The 14,104-nt window shown below is 41.6% G+C and overlaps 1 protein-coding gene and 1 non-coding gene across 2 annotated transcripts in view; both read left to right on the top strand.

Annotated features, from left to right (window-relative positions):
* Positions 1-14,104, top strand: part of ETV5 (ETS variant transcription factor 5) — a 56,439-nt gene that overhangs the window by 18,638 nt on the left and 23,697 nt on the right. Inside the window, exons 6-7 of the mRNA XM_044251943.1 lie at positions 8,687-8,816; positions 9,737-10,024. Of these exons, the coding sequence (XP_044107878.1) occupies positions 8,687-8,816; positions 9,737-10,024 (418 nt within the window). The remainder of the gene's footprint in view (positions 1-8,686; positions 8,817-9,736; positions 10,025-14,104) is intronic.
* On the top strand, positions 2,678-2,784 carry LOC122910958. Its single transcript, XR_006385310.1, has one exon. It is a non-coding gene; the product is annotated as a U6 spliceosomal RNA (small nuclear RNA).

The following is a 14,104-nucleotide window of genomic DNA, read 5'->3' as shown; positions in this document are numbered from 1 at the left end:
GCCTAGGAAAATTAATTTTTATACAGTAATATTCAGAATTCCCCAGTTGTCCCCCAAATATCTTTTATAGCTGATATTAATATTGTTTTTGATCTAATTCAATTAAGAATCCCATATTGCATTTATTGTTACCTTTTATCTTCTTTACAACACTCTGTCCTTTTTTTCCCCCCATAACATTGACCTTTTCTTGAAGGGTCCTAGACAGTTGTTTTGGGAGGGTACTTTTAAAAAAGATTTTATTTATTTGAAAGAAAGAGAACATAGGTGTGTGTGTGCATAGAGGGGGAGGGGGAGGGAGAAGGAGAGGGAATCTGAAGCAGACTCCATCCTAAGTATGGAGCCTAATGCGGGGCTTGATCTCATGAGAGATCAGGACCTGAGCCGAAACCAAGAATTAACTGAGCCACACAAGTGCCCCTGGGGGGGTACATTTTTAAAGGATACATAGAAATGGAAACAACACACAAAAATGCTGGCCTTAGGCCCAGAAATATCCTATGTTGCTGATTCCCTTACTCTTCTATCCATGTTATTACACTGACCTTAAAATACTAATATAAAAGAACAGTGAGTCAGATGAGATATTTAGGTCAGAGATAGTTTGCGCATGTTTGGGGAGAGGGTTTTTGAGGGAATCATTAAAATTTTTTTAGCACAGCTTACTAAATAGTTGATTTTACTATTTATGGGTGATTTTTCACTATATTCAATTTTTTAAATTTAAGCTTAGCAAGGTTAGCTGTGTCAGATATTAAAGAAAACAGCACATTCTCCCATACCTCCTCCAATTCTGCTTTTAGAACTTGTGCCCCCTAACTACATTTGATAACATTTCAAATTTTTATTTTTGGAAACTGTTGCCAGGCAGAATTAATGTTAACTGTTCAAATGGGTTTGAGCATGTTTCTTATTTGGTTTGGAAATCCAAGAGGCGTCTCTTTTTCCAGATGCTCTTTTAAGTGCCAGAACCTATCCACTTACTTTATCTCCCTCGAACCTTCTTGGTTCCCAGAACAGAGTATTATCTCCTGTCCTTGTCATTCACTAGTAGTGCTATAGCAATTACAAAGAATATCGAAACATTAGGAATACATTTTATGCTTGAAATGAATTTTTAATCTACTCAGCCCTAAAATAAAGACCTATTTCTGACCTCTTCTGGTAATAAGGTAGAACTTAAAAAATAAGCCTCGTTCTCTCTACTTCTTTTTTCTTACTAACTGGCTGTTTGCACTTTTTCTCAGAATTTGTCCAAAAAAGGCCAGAGCTAAGGAAAGGCAGCAGTACATTGGAAAGTAGGCCTGTTGGCTTTGTTGTGCTCTTCAAACCACAGGTCCCAAGGGATACTACATCTGGTGACTTAAAGCCCTCTGGTCTTTGCTAGTGGGGCACTCTGACAAATTAAGGGTACATGAGGAGAGAAGAGATCACACCTGCTCTTCCTGGTGGCTTCTTTGGTTCATTTTACATCCTGTTTGTATTCCCATGTCCTTCTGCTTGATGGTTTTCCCCTGCCTTCTTTCCTCGTGCTCTACTCACTGCCATAACCAAAGAATAATACAGGCAGACGTCTCGGGCTCTCCCACCCCCCCACTCTTGAACTAATCAGTACGTATTTCCTTACTATGGAGGGACATGAGGTGAGATGGTAGTGGTCTAAGAAAGGAACAGTGCCTAAAGTTGGGGCAAAGGGAATAGTAAAGCTCAAGAATAGACCGTCACTGTAGGACTATCACTCCAGAATCTCGAGAAGTCTGACCACGACTACCTACATTCCACATTCAGGAGTGCTATGAGAAGTTCTGGAGACATAGGCTGGCCACCTAAGACGTAGCCCCATGGACATGCCATTTGGGAGCAGGTGTTGGGGTTCTGACCAACTTTGTTATGACACACAGCTTTCTGTGTAAAGTAAGAAGATCATGGCTGTCGAGTGTGACCACATAAGGTCCCCCCTACCCATGGCAGGCCTGCATAACTCATTTGGAAAAGATGAGTCTGCTCCAGATGAAGGTACTGAAACTGAATAAGGGAGGAGGAAAATCCCAAAACAAAACCCGAGCAATGACCATAAACAGGAAAGTAGGCAAAGCCTGTGTGTGAAGTGGGAGAAATAACGATGGGCTTAGTCTTTCTCCCTCTCAGACTGCAGTATCACTGATCAGCAATTTCTTTAACACTCAATAACTACGTGAATGTTATACGTATTCACAACAAAGTTAGTGGCAAATTGAAACTTTGAGATTATGGGGACACCGAAGGAAAGCGGTATTAGAGGAGGTGGGTTTTGTCTTAGTAAAAAAAAAAAAATCCTTTTAAATCAAACTGTCGTTCATCATAACATTCAACAAAAGTGTTTTCCTTTGTTTTGATCGTATGTGCTGTAATAGTGAAGTTCACTGCCAGCACTGGCATGGGGTAGCTGCCTTGGACAGAGTCCACAAGCCTGTACTTGTGGGCAGGAAACAGATTTTGTCAGCAGAGGGAATTATTATTTCTCTTGAATGGGCCAGTTTGTCTATTTTTTCTATTTCAAAACAATTGGGTTATTTCTTTGGAAGACTGTTTCTATACCATCAAAGAAGAAAGATTTTCTAAAATTTGAGAATTCTTAATAAGTATTAACTCAATGATGCTATTGAGCAGGGCTGCTTGCTTTAAAAATGAGAAACTTGTGCTCCCTTCAGCAGCACATAAACTAAAATTGGAATGATACAGAGAAGATTAGCATGGCTCCTGCGCAAGGATGACACGCAAATTCGTGGAGTGTTCCATAGTTTTCCCAAAATAACCATGTATCTTAACAATGCTGGAATTAAACTAAAAAACTTAATACAAAAAACAGAGAAACTTGACTGATATGATGTATAGATCATAAAGCTTCACAAACTGTACAAGCATTTGGATCAAGACCCAGAACTTATCAGAGCACAAGAAGACTCCTTATGCCCCCTGAACAGGCACTACCCTCAGGGTAACCTTCATTCTGACTTTAAACACCATCTATTAGTTTCCTGCCCTTTTGAATGTTATATAAATGGACTAACGCAGTTTGTGCTCTTTTGTGTCTGGCTTTTACTAAGCATATTTCTGAGATTCCACGTTGGTCAATGTAATTGGGATGTCTTTATTCTCATTTCTGTGTAGTGCTGAGATTTAGTTTGGGGTTGCAATGAGCCTGTAGATAAATTTGGGAAGAATTCATATCGCTATAATGTTAAGCTTTCTAAATGATGAACATGATATATCCTTCCATATATTGAGAGTTCTTTTATTTTCTTGTGTTTTACAGTTCTCAGTTTAGGCATCTTACATGTCTTTTATTAGATGTGCTCCTAGGCATTTGATGTCATTTGTTGCTCTTGTAAATTTATTTTTTAAATTTCACATGTATACAGAAATGGTTCGTTTTTGTATTAGGCTTGTAGCCATTGGTCTTGGTAAATTAGTTTACTGATTCCTATATTTGGGGGATACTTCTATATTTTCTACATACCAAATCAGGCCATCTTTTAATAATGACAGTTATATTTCTCCTTTTCTAATCCATTTGCCTTGTATTTATTTTTCTTGCCTTATTACGTTGGCTAAGATCAGGGCTGATTTTAAATTATTTGTTTGTTTGTTTATTTATTTATTTATCTTTCAGAGAGAGAGAGCACAAGCAGGGGGAGCAGTAAACAGAGGGAGAGGGAGAAGCAGGCTCCCTGCTGAGCAAGGAGCCTGATGTGGGATTTGATCCCAGGACCCTGGGGTCATGCCCTGAGACAATAGTAGATGCTTAATCAACTGAGCCACCCAGGAGTCCCTCAGGCTTGATTTTTGTGTCAGATAGAAAAATCTCCCAAAGAGTTCCCTAATAAGAAAACCAACTATAAAGTTAAGTTGATTGATCTTGAACATAATATCTAGATTTAAAATGGTGTTATGGTGGTCTACAAAGCAATATATTGTACTTTGTGGTACACGTCCTTAGCTACAGACTTAAATCTGGTTAAACAGGAATCCTTATCTTTCCTACCCCTGACAAGCAGAGACTCTCATAGTGTATGGATCCTTAACAGAGTTTTTTGAAGTTCAGTAAGAGTCCAGTTAGCTCACTCAAAGTGTTCTTTCCTCACAGGTGGCATTGAGAGGGAATTGTCTAGAAGCACTTTCAGGAGAGGCAGGGAGATGGTATCCATGGCCATAAGGTGGGATCTGGCCAGTCAGTGACTGGCTGTGGAAGATACCAGGTCTTCAAATTCCTATGGCTGTCTTAATCAGAAAATATTGGTCAGCTGGATTATAGAAGGGAGGGGAGATCTTTTAGGTGGAATGGGTGGCAAGGATTGCTAAGAAGTAAAGGCTACTGGAGTCAAGAGATGTTGGTTCAAGATAGGAGTGAAAGAGGGATCTTGGGCATTTTGGTGGCCTAGGGACAAGAAAGGTATGAGTTGGATGGATGCAGGTGTATCAGGTGTGTCTCCCGCTGGAGACTGCAGAGTAAACATGAGGGCTGAGTAAACATGAGGGATCCTGAGAGCGTGTCTCCCGGTGGAGACTGCAGAGTAAACATGAGGGCAGAGGAAACATGAGGGACCCTGAGAGCTGGCAAAAAGTATTCTTCTGCTCTCTTCTCAGGTGGTGTCTTTCTTCTCTCTCTTCCCCCATTTCTTTTAATACCTTTTGAATTTAGTCTTTTTCTTGCAGATTCTCTCAGGAGGCAATATGGTAGAGTCACTAAGCACTGTTTAAGTAGGAATCTTGACCACTTATAGCTAAGAGACTATGCCAGATTACTTACCTTTTTGAGCCTGGGTTTTCTATCCTATGAAAAGGGAATACTAGAAATAGCTTTTTCATTGTGTTGGGAAGATGGACTGAAATTATGTATGTAAGAGCAACTTACCACAAAGTAAATGCTTAAGGGGTCTGTCTGGCTGCCTCTTTCTTGTCTGTCTACCTTGTTCTTTTCCAGAGGTTTTAGTACTTATTTCATTTTTTTCTTTGTTCTAGAGTACTTTCTCTCCACCAGGTGTAATGTGTTATTTTTGTTTTTGTTGTGGGGGGGGGTTCGTGTCCTCTATTTTTAGTGTACGAAGTGGGTGAGCAAAATGTCTCCCATTTCTGTCAGTGCCGTAGATTACTGAAATGACAGAAACACTTGCTTTCTTTCCCCTCTAATAGCAGCTCCAAGACCTTGAGCAATTACTTTAATTCCTTTGGGCCTCACAGTCCTTATAAATGTAGGACCCTGAATGAAGAGGACTGTGTGGTCTTAGTCTAACTATAAGTGCATCTAAGAGATGATGCTAGAAGTCAGATTCCTCACTAAATTGTGCATGCCATGAGAAAGGGGCCATGGCTGTAAGGCATACATCCTGTCCCCAGCATCTCCAGAATGCCTGGCCCATAGAAGATGCGCAGTGAGTGGGTGAATGGATGAATGAATGAATGGTATCTTTATAACAGCAAAGGTTGTCTGTATTCAGCGGGGATTATTGGGCCCATTTTCTGTAACTCTGAGCTTAAACTCAAAATTTCTAATTGCAGAAAATGTTTATCTACTTACCTAGTCAACTCTTTTGGCATTTCTTCGCCAACCTCCTCAGGAGTTCATGACCTTTCTTCTTTCCAGTAGGTTGCCATGCTTTGTAGTCCTAGGTCTCTGTCATCATTTAGGAAGTTGCCTGTGCGAAGTTAAATACTCTATTTTTGAAAGCACAGTGTGTAATTACACAACATCACAGCACTGTAAGGTGCTGTGCCATTTTCTGTATTTCTCAAGGCAGCATCACATATCTCATTTTACAAAGGAGGGAGCAGACTGAAAGCAAGGAGCATTCCTTGGGCTTCTAAGTTCCTGCTTTAAATACACCACTATCTCTGACTAATGCATGCCATAATTAGGTTCCTTCACACATCCTCTGGCCCAGCAGTCCGTTTGGAGAGCTGAGCCTTCTTCCTTACCACTCCAATGGCCCCTAATGATTGTCTTCTCACTAACCTGTGGAACTTTCAATTCTTCCTCTGGCCATTCTACTTTCTTCTCTCTCTTTGCAGTGGTTCATTCCTGGGGAAAACATATTTATGACTAACACTGCCTTGCCTTGTAGGTTAGAAGCGGTCCCAGCCTTCAAGGTTAAGAATTAATTGGAAACAATCCGCTCAGTCACTCATTGTCTTAGTCCATTCAGGCTGCTGTAACAAAATACCACAGACAGGATAACATATAAACAACAAACACTTATTTTGAAAGTTTTGGAGGCTGGAAGTTTGAGATCAGGGTGCCAATATGGTCAGGTGAAGGCTCTCTTCTTGTTTTGTCCTCACATATCTCTGCCCTCATGATCTAATCACCTCCCAAAGCACACCACCACCACCACCACCCCCCTGCCAATACCATCACTTCGGGATTAGGATTTCAACATATGAATCTGAAGGGGGACACAAACATTCAGACCATAGCACTCACCAGATATTTCTTGAACTCCTCCTTTGTGTAGAGAACATAAGATTCCAGGTATAAGACAGTTTGGGGGGTAGTAGAAGATGCCATTTTACTTTATAGGCAAAATGATAGGTTACACACTAAGAGTACTGTGTAGATCTGAAGAAATCAGGACATCAGGCTTAGCTGTCAGTTTAGATTCTCTTTCAAAATGGGTATATGCTCTTCCTGAAGCCATTAGAAAAATGTTTCCTTCCGGACAACTTTGGCTTACCCTCTGGAGTTCGTCTTGTCAGCAGAACTGGTAACTTTTTAAATAATCCTGTGAAAATGTCAATACATTTCCAAAACCTGAAATAGGAAAATTGAGTGATACCATAAATTTTTAACTTTCTAAATGTAGATAAAGTCATGATTAGAAAGGATTTTCTTTAGATAAAGAAAAGTAGACTTTCCAAGGACATGTAACTTGTGTTTACACCGGGGCATCATCAACCTTCCCTCATGATTTTTCCAAAACTTTTATGGCAGAAGGCTAATGAGAGGCAATGACAAAGGGACCGTGCTGAGAACCACCAGAATACCACTGCATTGGAGAAGTGCTTTTCGGTGTCAAGCTGTCTGACTCTCCCTTTTCATGTACTAACAACATTCTCACAACAACAAGCTTAGCCATTTTCTGTGTCTGAATGTCTGAAAACATTTGATAACAATTGAGGGTTGCTGCCATGATGTCACCATCAAAAAATCACGAGAGCGACTCTAATGACTTCTAAATATAGTCTTCCAGTTCCGAACTTATTGCATGTATTTAGGAAAAGCAGTTGGCATTATGTAGGAAAAGAATTATAAAAACCTGTCCTTTCCAGTCAGTCACTGGCAGGACTTTGCTTTATAAACTTGTCATCTGTGAAGGAGTCATTTGTCGCATTTGTTCACGTCGGAGACCTGAACTTGGGGTTGTAGATGGCACCTGAGCAAGCAGTTGGTCAGAAGATTGTTCAATCTTCTCAGCAGAAAACAGATGATCGTTTCGCTAATTCTGCCTGGTATCATCACTAAGAATGAACTAAGCTCCTGAAAGTGTTCTAGGGGCAAGCACTAAGTCAGACCTCAATTTTGGTGGGATACCAGGGCAGTGATGGTGGTTAGCTATCTAATGAGACCTTTGATAGGGTGGAGAGTTGCTGGCAACTCGTCTCTCTCCCACCCTTCATGAGAGCTGGACTGGGAGCAGCAATCCTAACTCATAAGGAACAAACAGCCCCCGTGGTGTAGCGTCTTTTAGAGTTTGTCCTTCTACTTTGGGTAAAATGCTCTCACTAAAATGAGTCAGCTCCTAGATGAGACAGAAAAGGCAAACCTGGTTTTATTTTGTTTCATTTTGCTACCCTGTAAGTCACCTTGATTTGAAAAACTTTGCACTCTCAGAATCACTTAAGGAATACGCACTTTATTTCCGAACGTTAGGCAAGAGCTCTGTGTACTGTTTCATCGGTTTTGGAGAAGTAATTGGCACTTATCTGAAAAGATTGGTTATGAAAACCTACCCTCAGGGGTTGATCTGTAGGAAAGGCACAGAGCAGACATAAGCACAAAGGTTTCCAGGACTTGTACTTATGCAGTTACCCTTAGCTAAGGTTGAGGTTTGGGCCATTGTTGGATTTCTTTGCTCTTAAATTTTTTGAAATCCCTTTAAAGCTCAGTATTTCTTACTCAGAGCTGATATTTAGAGCTGCTTGAGGAAGGACTTTTAAAAAGTCAAATATTTAATTTATATGCCTCTGAATAAGAAATATACTTACCAGAGCAGTTTCAAGCCTTTGGTAAGTTAATGTGTACTGTCTCCCAATGTATCTATGGCTATTTTGTTCCTTTTGGAAACAGATTTCTTCCATGTCTGCAACCCTTGGTATTCTGTCGCACCTGCATTTTTCTGGACGAACCATCCCCTGCAGGAATTTTAAGGAAGTAGACCCAACACCACAGATATGGGGGAATAAAGACATGGCTAATTAAAAGTGTCAGATGATGACTTCCGACTTGAAAGAGCTTTTCATTGGTTTTAGATGGAAGGCTCTGTGTTTCAGCGTTTGGCTTTCCCCCGCATGTGACTCGTATGACTTCCAAGAACCATCCACTGGTGACAGGGGTTACAGAAGGAAAGCATTGTGCTTGCTGTTAATCAGCTATCCTCTCTCTGCCTCCCCCCCCCCCCCCGGCCTGGCCCCAACCCTCTTCTGATTGCAGTGGTGCTTCACGCCCCACCTCCAACCAAGATCAAACGGGAGCTGCATAGCCCCTCCTCGGAGCTGTCATCCTGCAGCCACGAGCAGGCTCTCGGTGCTAACTATGGAGAAAAGTGCCTCTACAGCTATTGGTAAGTGGACCCAGAGAAGGGCCAGCCGGAAAGGAGCCCCCCGGCAGGCTGCTTCAAGGACCCTTAGCAGACACTTAGAGTAGAACTCAGAGTCGCCTCTCAGGGCAATGTCGTCCTCTAGATGGGGGTTTGGTACAAATGGGGGCCTTTGTGCTGCACATGAAAAGCTAAACTGTGAAACGGGCTCTGCAGGGGAACTGAGCGCAGGGGGTACTGAGCCCTCCTGAGGGAAAGAACCCTGAATACTGGGATATTTGATCTGGGGCTTCTAGGGAGGGAATATATACTTCTTCATGTCTATCATATGTTAATGTGAACTTTAAGCACCAAAGAAGTAATCTTCAAATCAGAATATATGAAAAAGTCCCCGTGCCTGTGCCCTTTACTTAAGAATATCCAGGCCCCAGGAATGAAGCTTTAATTTTAAATCAGTCTTTGCTCTAGAAGATAAACACAGATCTGCCTGGGAAAGGGGGAGAAGAGTCGTTAACTCAAGCGATGTTACTGTTACGGCAGAAATGTGTCTTCCACAGAGAACCTAATTCCTGGGGACGCTGGAATCCTCGGGAGAGGGGGCCAGAAACCCCCCAGGACACAAACTCTGCCCCCCCCATCTATCCCTACACATGGCATATATGGAGAGTGCTTTTAGAAGGGGGAAAAAGGAAACCGGAAATAGAGGCTAAAATTATCTTTGAGAAGAATCACTAGAAGTGTTAAACAAGTCTCTGTGACGCAGTGTGTTTGTCACTTTTCAGAGGTACAAATATTCCCTCGGGGCTGCCAGCAATTTAACTATGTTAATGCTGTCATTTCCTGGCAATGTGGCCTGCCACCCAGCCTAGCTGTCCTGCCAGACCAGCGACCAGGCTAATGGCTTCATCGTGGCTTAATGGTTCCTTCTCTCTTTCTGTTTACAGTGCCTATGATCGGAAGCCTCCCTCTGGGTTCAAGCCATTAACTCCTCCCACCACCCCCCTGTCACCTACCCATCAGAACTCCCTGTTCCCCCCACCCCAGGGAACTCTGCCCACCTCTGCACACGCCCCCGCAGCGGGCCCAGTACCAGGTGTGGGCCCCGCCCCCGCCCCTCACTCGCTTCCTGAACCTGGACCACAGCAGCAAACCTTTGCGGTCCCCCGGCCACCACATCAGCCCCTGCAGATGCCAAAGATGATGCCTGAAAACCAGTATCCATCAGAACAGAGGTGGGTGCTGATCTGGGCTTCTTTCACTGCCTTCATCCCCTCCCTTGTGCCCCACCAGGAGAAAGGAAGCAGTTAGTCATGTTTCCAAGGGACATATATCGTTCTCATGACACTGAGGCGTATTTCGAGGTAAGACAAATGACAGGAATGTGACCCATTTATATAGCACCCTGTTCTTGAGGTACTCCAGACGATTTATGAAGTAGATAAAGGAGAGATCGTTAGTACCATCCCCCCATTATGAAGGTAGAAGACTGACAGAACCAGGTTCTACAGTCTGTTGACCCTCACTGAGGGCTGTGGCTTCTCACTGGATACTCCCTGCTAGCATTAAACCCTGGTTTATGCTACCTACAAATACTTTATTAACATTTTACTCATGTACTAGGGAGGATTGCTAAATTACAAAACATATTATCATTCATCTGATTTTAACATATTTTAACAGGGAATTAACTAAAGACATTTTTGTAATTACCTACTTTGGAGATAGAAATCTTCTGTTTTTTTTTCACTCCAGGTAGGTCCTGTGTTCAATAAGGAAATTGAGACATCAGGAATAACTTGCCCAGAGTCTTTCATTCATCAAATAAACTAAAGTGGAAAGGGAACCTACTCGAAAAACACCAAACTTAACATCTTAGGTCCCAGCCTTGTAAATCCATTATCTGGGTATTCTAGAATTTTGGTTGCCTGGGGCCTTCCTTTATAAAGGGTGTTCTGGAGACCCATCTTTTTAATTCAAGTCTCTCTAGACATATAGGTAGGGAGTTGTCAGTGATGTTACCAAGGATCTCAAGATGGTGACTGGTATTTCCTTCCTCACTTTCTTGTTCTGCTCTGCCTGGGTGTAGGGGCCAAGGGGCAGGAGAGGGAGGATATAGGAGTATACCTTCCTCAGGCTTGGTCCAACCCACATACATCCCAGGATTTACTCAGGGGTCACTTTATTTCTAGATGAAACACTGAAAAGAAAGCAGACATTCTTGTCTGATTCTTTTTTTTTTTTTAAGATTTTATTTATTTATTTGACAGACAGAGATTATAAATAGCCAGAGAGGCAGGCAGAGAGAGGGAGTAGGAAGCAGGCTCCCCACTGAGCAGAGAGCCTGATGCAAGGCTTGATCCCAGGACCCTGGGTAGAGGCTTTAACCCACTGAGCCACCCAGGTGCCCCTCTTGTCTGATTCTGATTCCCTTTCCCCCTTGCTGTGAAAGTCACCATAAAGAACTATGTAATTTGGCTGGTTAGTCGTTATTCCCTTAGCGAGGCCAAGAGCCATGAACACCAATGATACATGGGTCCCAAGAGGCAAACACTGACTCAAGTGTCTCAATAGCGGGCCTCGGTTTCAATAGGGAGCTCATCTGAAGGAGATAGCTACCACTAAGCTTTGCCAGTTTATTACCTTGTTAATAGCCTTGCACTTCTTCGGGAGAATTCAGAAATTGGATTTTCATGTGAAAATTCCAGGTTGTATGGGTTTGGGTTTTTTTTGTTTTTTGGGGTTTTTTTTTTTTGTTCTTTTTTTAAGTTGGCAACTAATTCAAATTGAAAACAAAAGCAACACTTTGCAGACTAAACAAAACTTCTTGGGGCAAAATCACTCTGCAAGGCTGCCAGTTTGTGCACTCAGACCTGGATAGCATTTTTATTTCTAAAGTTTTTTTAGTTTTGTGTTTTTTAAACAGTATCTTCCTGATTTTCTGCAGGGATCATTAATTGAGGAGGAGGGATGAAGGAGGTCATATATTTGGTATTTGAAATACTTAACAAACCTTGTATTTGTTATATCATGTGTAAAGGAAAATTACTTCATGTTCAGTCTCTTTTATTCATAGTTCCCCCTCAATCCTGTTTCTTATCCAGAGGGCTTGTGTAAGGAGAATGTTTGTCCTCTCGCAGCCCTGGCAGACAGGAAGCCTTAGTCTCCATGGTGAAATAGGTTTGTCACCAGGCTACCCAGCCCTCTGTCCTCCAAAAGGGGAGGTTTGATCCCTGAGATATAGGAGTATCTGCCCTCAGGTGTCCAGAGAGAGAGAGGCAGGAACCAGAAACCAGGTATTTCTTTTTGGAGAGGATTCCTCCCTGAGGCCTGCCTGGGTATTTTAGACTTACTTCCCCTATACTCTGCCATTGGGACTGTGGGTCTAGAATAAAAAGACCCCACACATGCTGGGCTGATACAGAGGTCCTTGGGAGAACTGGGGTGAAGGGCAAAGTCCTAAATTGATAAAATAAGAGCAACACTGGGACACTCAGTCTTCTACCCTAAGGCACTGTAGCCACCAGGTTGCGAGTGTACAGGAGTTCCCAAAGGGGCTCATTAAAAATGCAGATTCCTTCCTTGGCCCCAGATTTTGAGTTGGTGGGTCTGGGGCGTGGCCTGGATATTTTAGTGTCACACTTTGAGAAAACATGATCCAGCTGTTTCTTCTACCCCCATCCTTACTCCAGCCCCCCTTTTTCTTAAGCATCAAATACCCAGTATTCTGAATTTTGTTCTTATTGCCCTTATCAGTTCTTAATGATGGTATCCGTGTGATATTTGGGTGATGTAAATTATACCAAAGACATGACAAATTATTTTGCTTATAGATACTGGAGAACACACAGAAAATGAGGCAAACTAAAATCCCTGGTCTGATTTTGTAAAAGTCATAGTAATTGCACTTCTTTAGGAGATCCCAGGACCCTGGGCATCTTGTGTATGATATGACCCTACATCTTGTGTATGATAACAAGCTTCATAATGCCACCTTTCATAATGATTATGCCTGCCTAAAATGGAGCAGATCATTTTTTTTGGTAACTGGAGTTTGTTCTTTGATTTATTTTTAAAAGAAAAATTAAATTTTTATTTAATTACAATCTAAGAATATTACTTCAAAAAATAACCCCCTAACAAAATATATGGTATTTTTCAAGATATGAGATATGAAGGAAATACAATTTTTTTTTTTAAAGATTTTACTTATTTATTTGAGAGAAAGACAGAGCGTGAGTGGAGGAAGGGCAGAGGGAGAGAGATAAGCAGACTGTCTGGTGAGGGGCCCGATCCTAGGAACCTGAGATCATTATCCTTAAGTTTGATGCTTAACCAACTGAGCCACCCAGGCATCTGGGCAAATAGTCTCATTTGAGCTTTTTAACAATCCTCTAACCAAAGCAGAGTAAAAAAACCTATTCCACGGATAAGAGTATCGGGCCTCAGAACAGCTAAGGGACTTCCTAATGGTCACATAGCCAACTATAGGGACCTACATTTATAAACAAAGCATGCACTGTTTGTTTTGGTTATGATTTGGTGGGGGGGGGGGTTGCTAACATTCTCTTAAACTACCAGAACTCTCTCCTTATTTTAAATTACAAAATCCTACTAAATTCCTATTTTACTCGTCTAAACTCGTGTTGTGACAGTTACCTTATTTGTATTGCTCACAGTATGCCTTATTTCTGCAGTTGAATAAACTTTCTGAGGTTTAAAAACCATGACTTAGAACCTTCTCAGCCCAGTATCTTACTTGTCCTCAGTGTATGTTTATTGACAGTGCTCGTAGTTTATGAGGATTATGCTTTAAACAAATAAAATATAATCTATTCAAAAGTACATTCTTAATGTTCCATATAATCTTACTATATAATTTTTCACAACTCATAAGTTATTCTTAGAAGATAAATACTGTGTTTGGAAGCCATGATTTATATTCGTGATTTCCTCCCCCTCGAGGGGAAGGGGGGACTAACATGTAATTTGGCATGTTGAGACATGTTCCATTTATCCTTAAAGACCAGCTGTTCCTTAAAGAGGAGGCGTGTTTTTTCATTCAGCCATCCCAATCTCAAAAGTTTTTTCATCATGTTGCTTATGATGTTTACATGGGCTAAGTGGAGAAATTTAGAAAATGTTCCTATGTTATACCCATCGTTCTGGCTAGGTATGATTTTGTCCTTTGTTTTACCATTTCTCATTACATCTCGAGTTGAGGTAGTCCCCCACAATTCAACTGAAGAGGCTCCACTAGGAAATTTTTCATCTAAAAATTTTGGAATACACTGCTCTCTCACTCAGCATCAAGA

The sequence above is a fragment of the Neovison vison genome, chromosome 6 (assembly GCF_020171115.1).
Source record: "Neovison vison isolate M4711 chromosome 6, ASM_NN_V1, whole genome shotgun sequence".
In the NCBI taxonomy this organism is placed as follows: domain Eukaryota; kingdom Metazoa; phylum Chordata; class Mammalia; order Carnivora; family Mustelidae; genus Neogale; species Neogale vison.
This window is presented reverse-complemented; position numbering and strand designations above follow the sequence as displayed.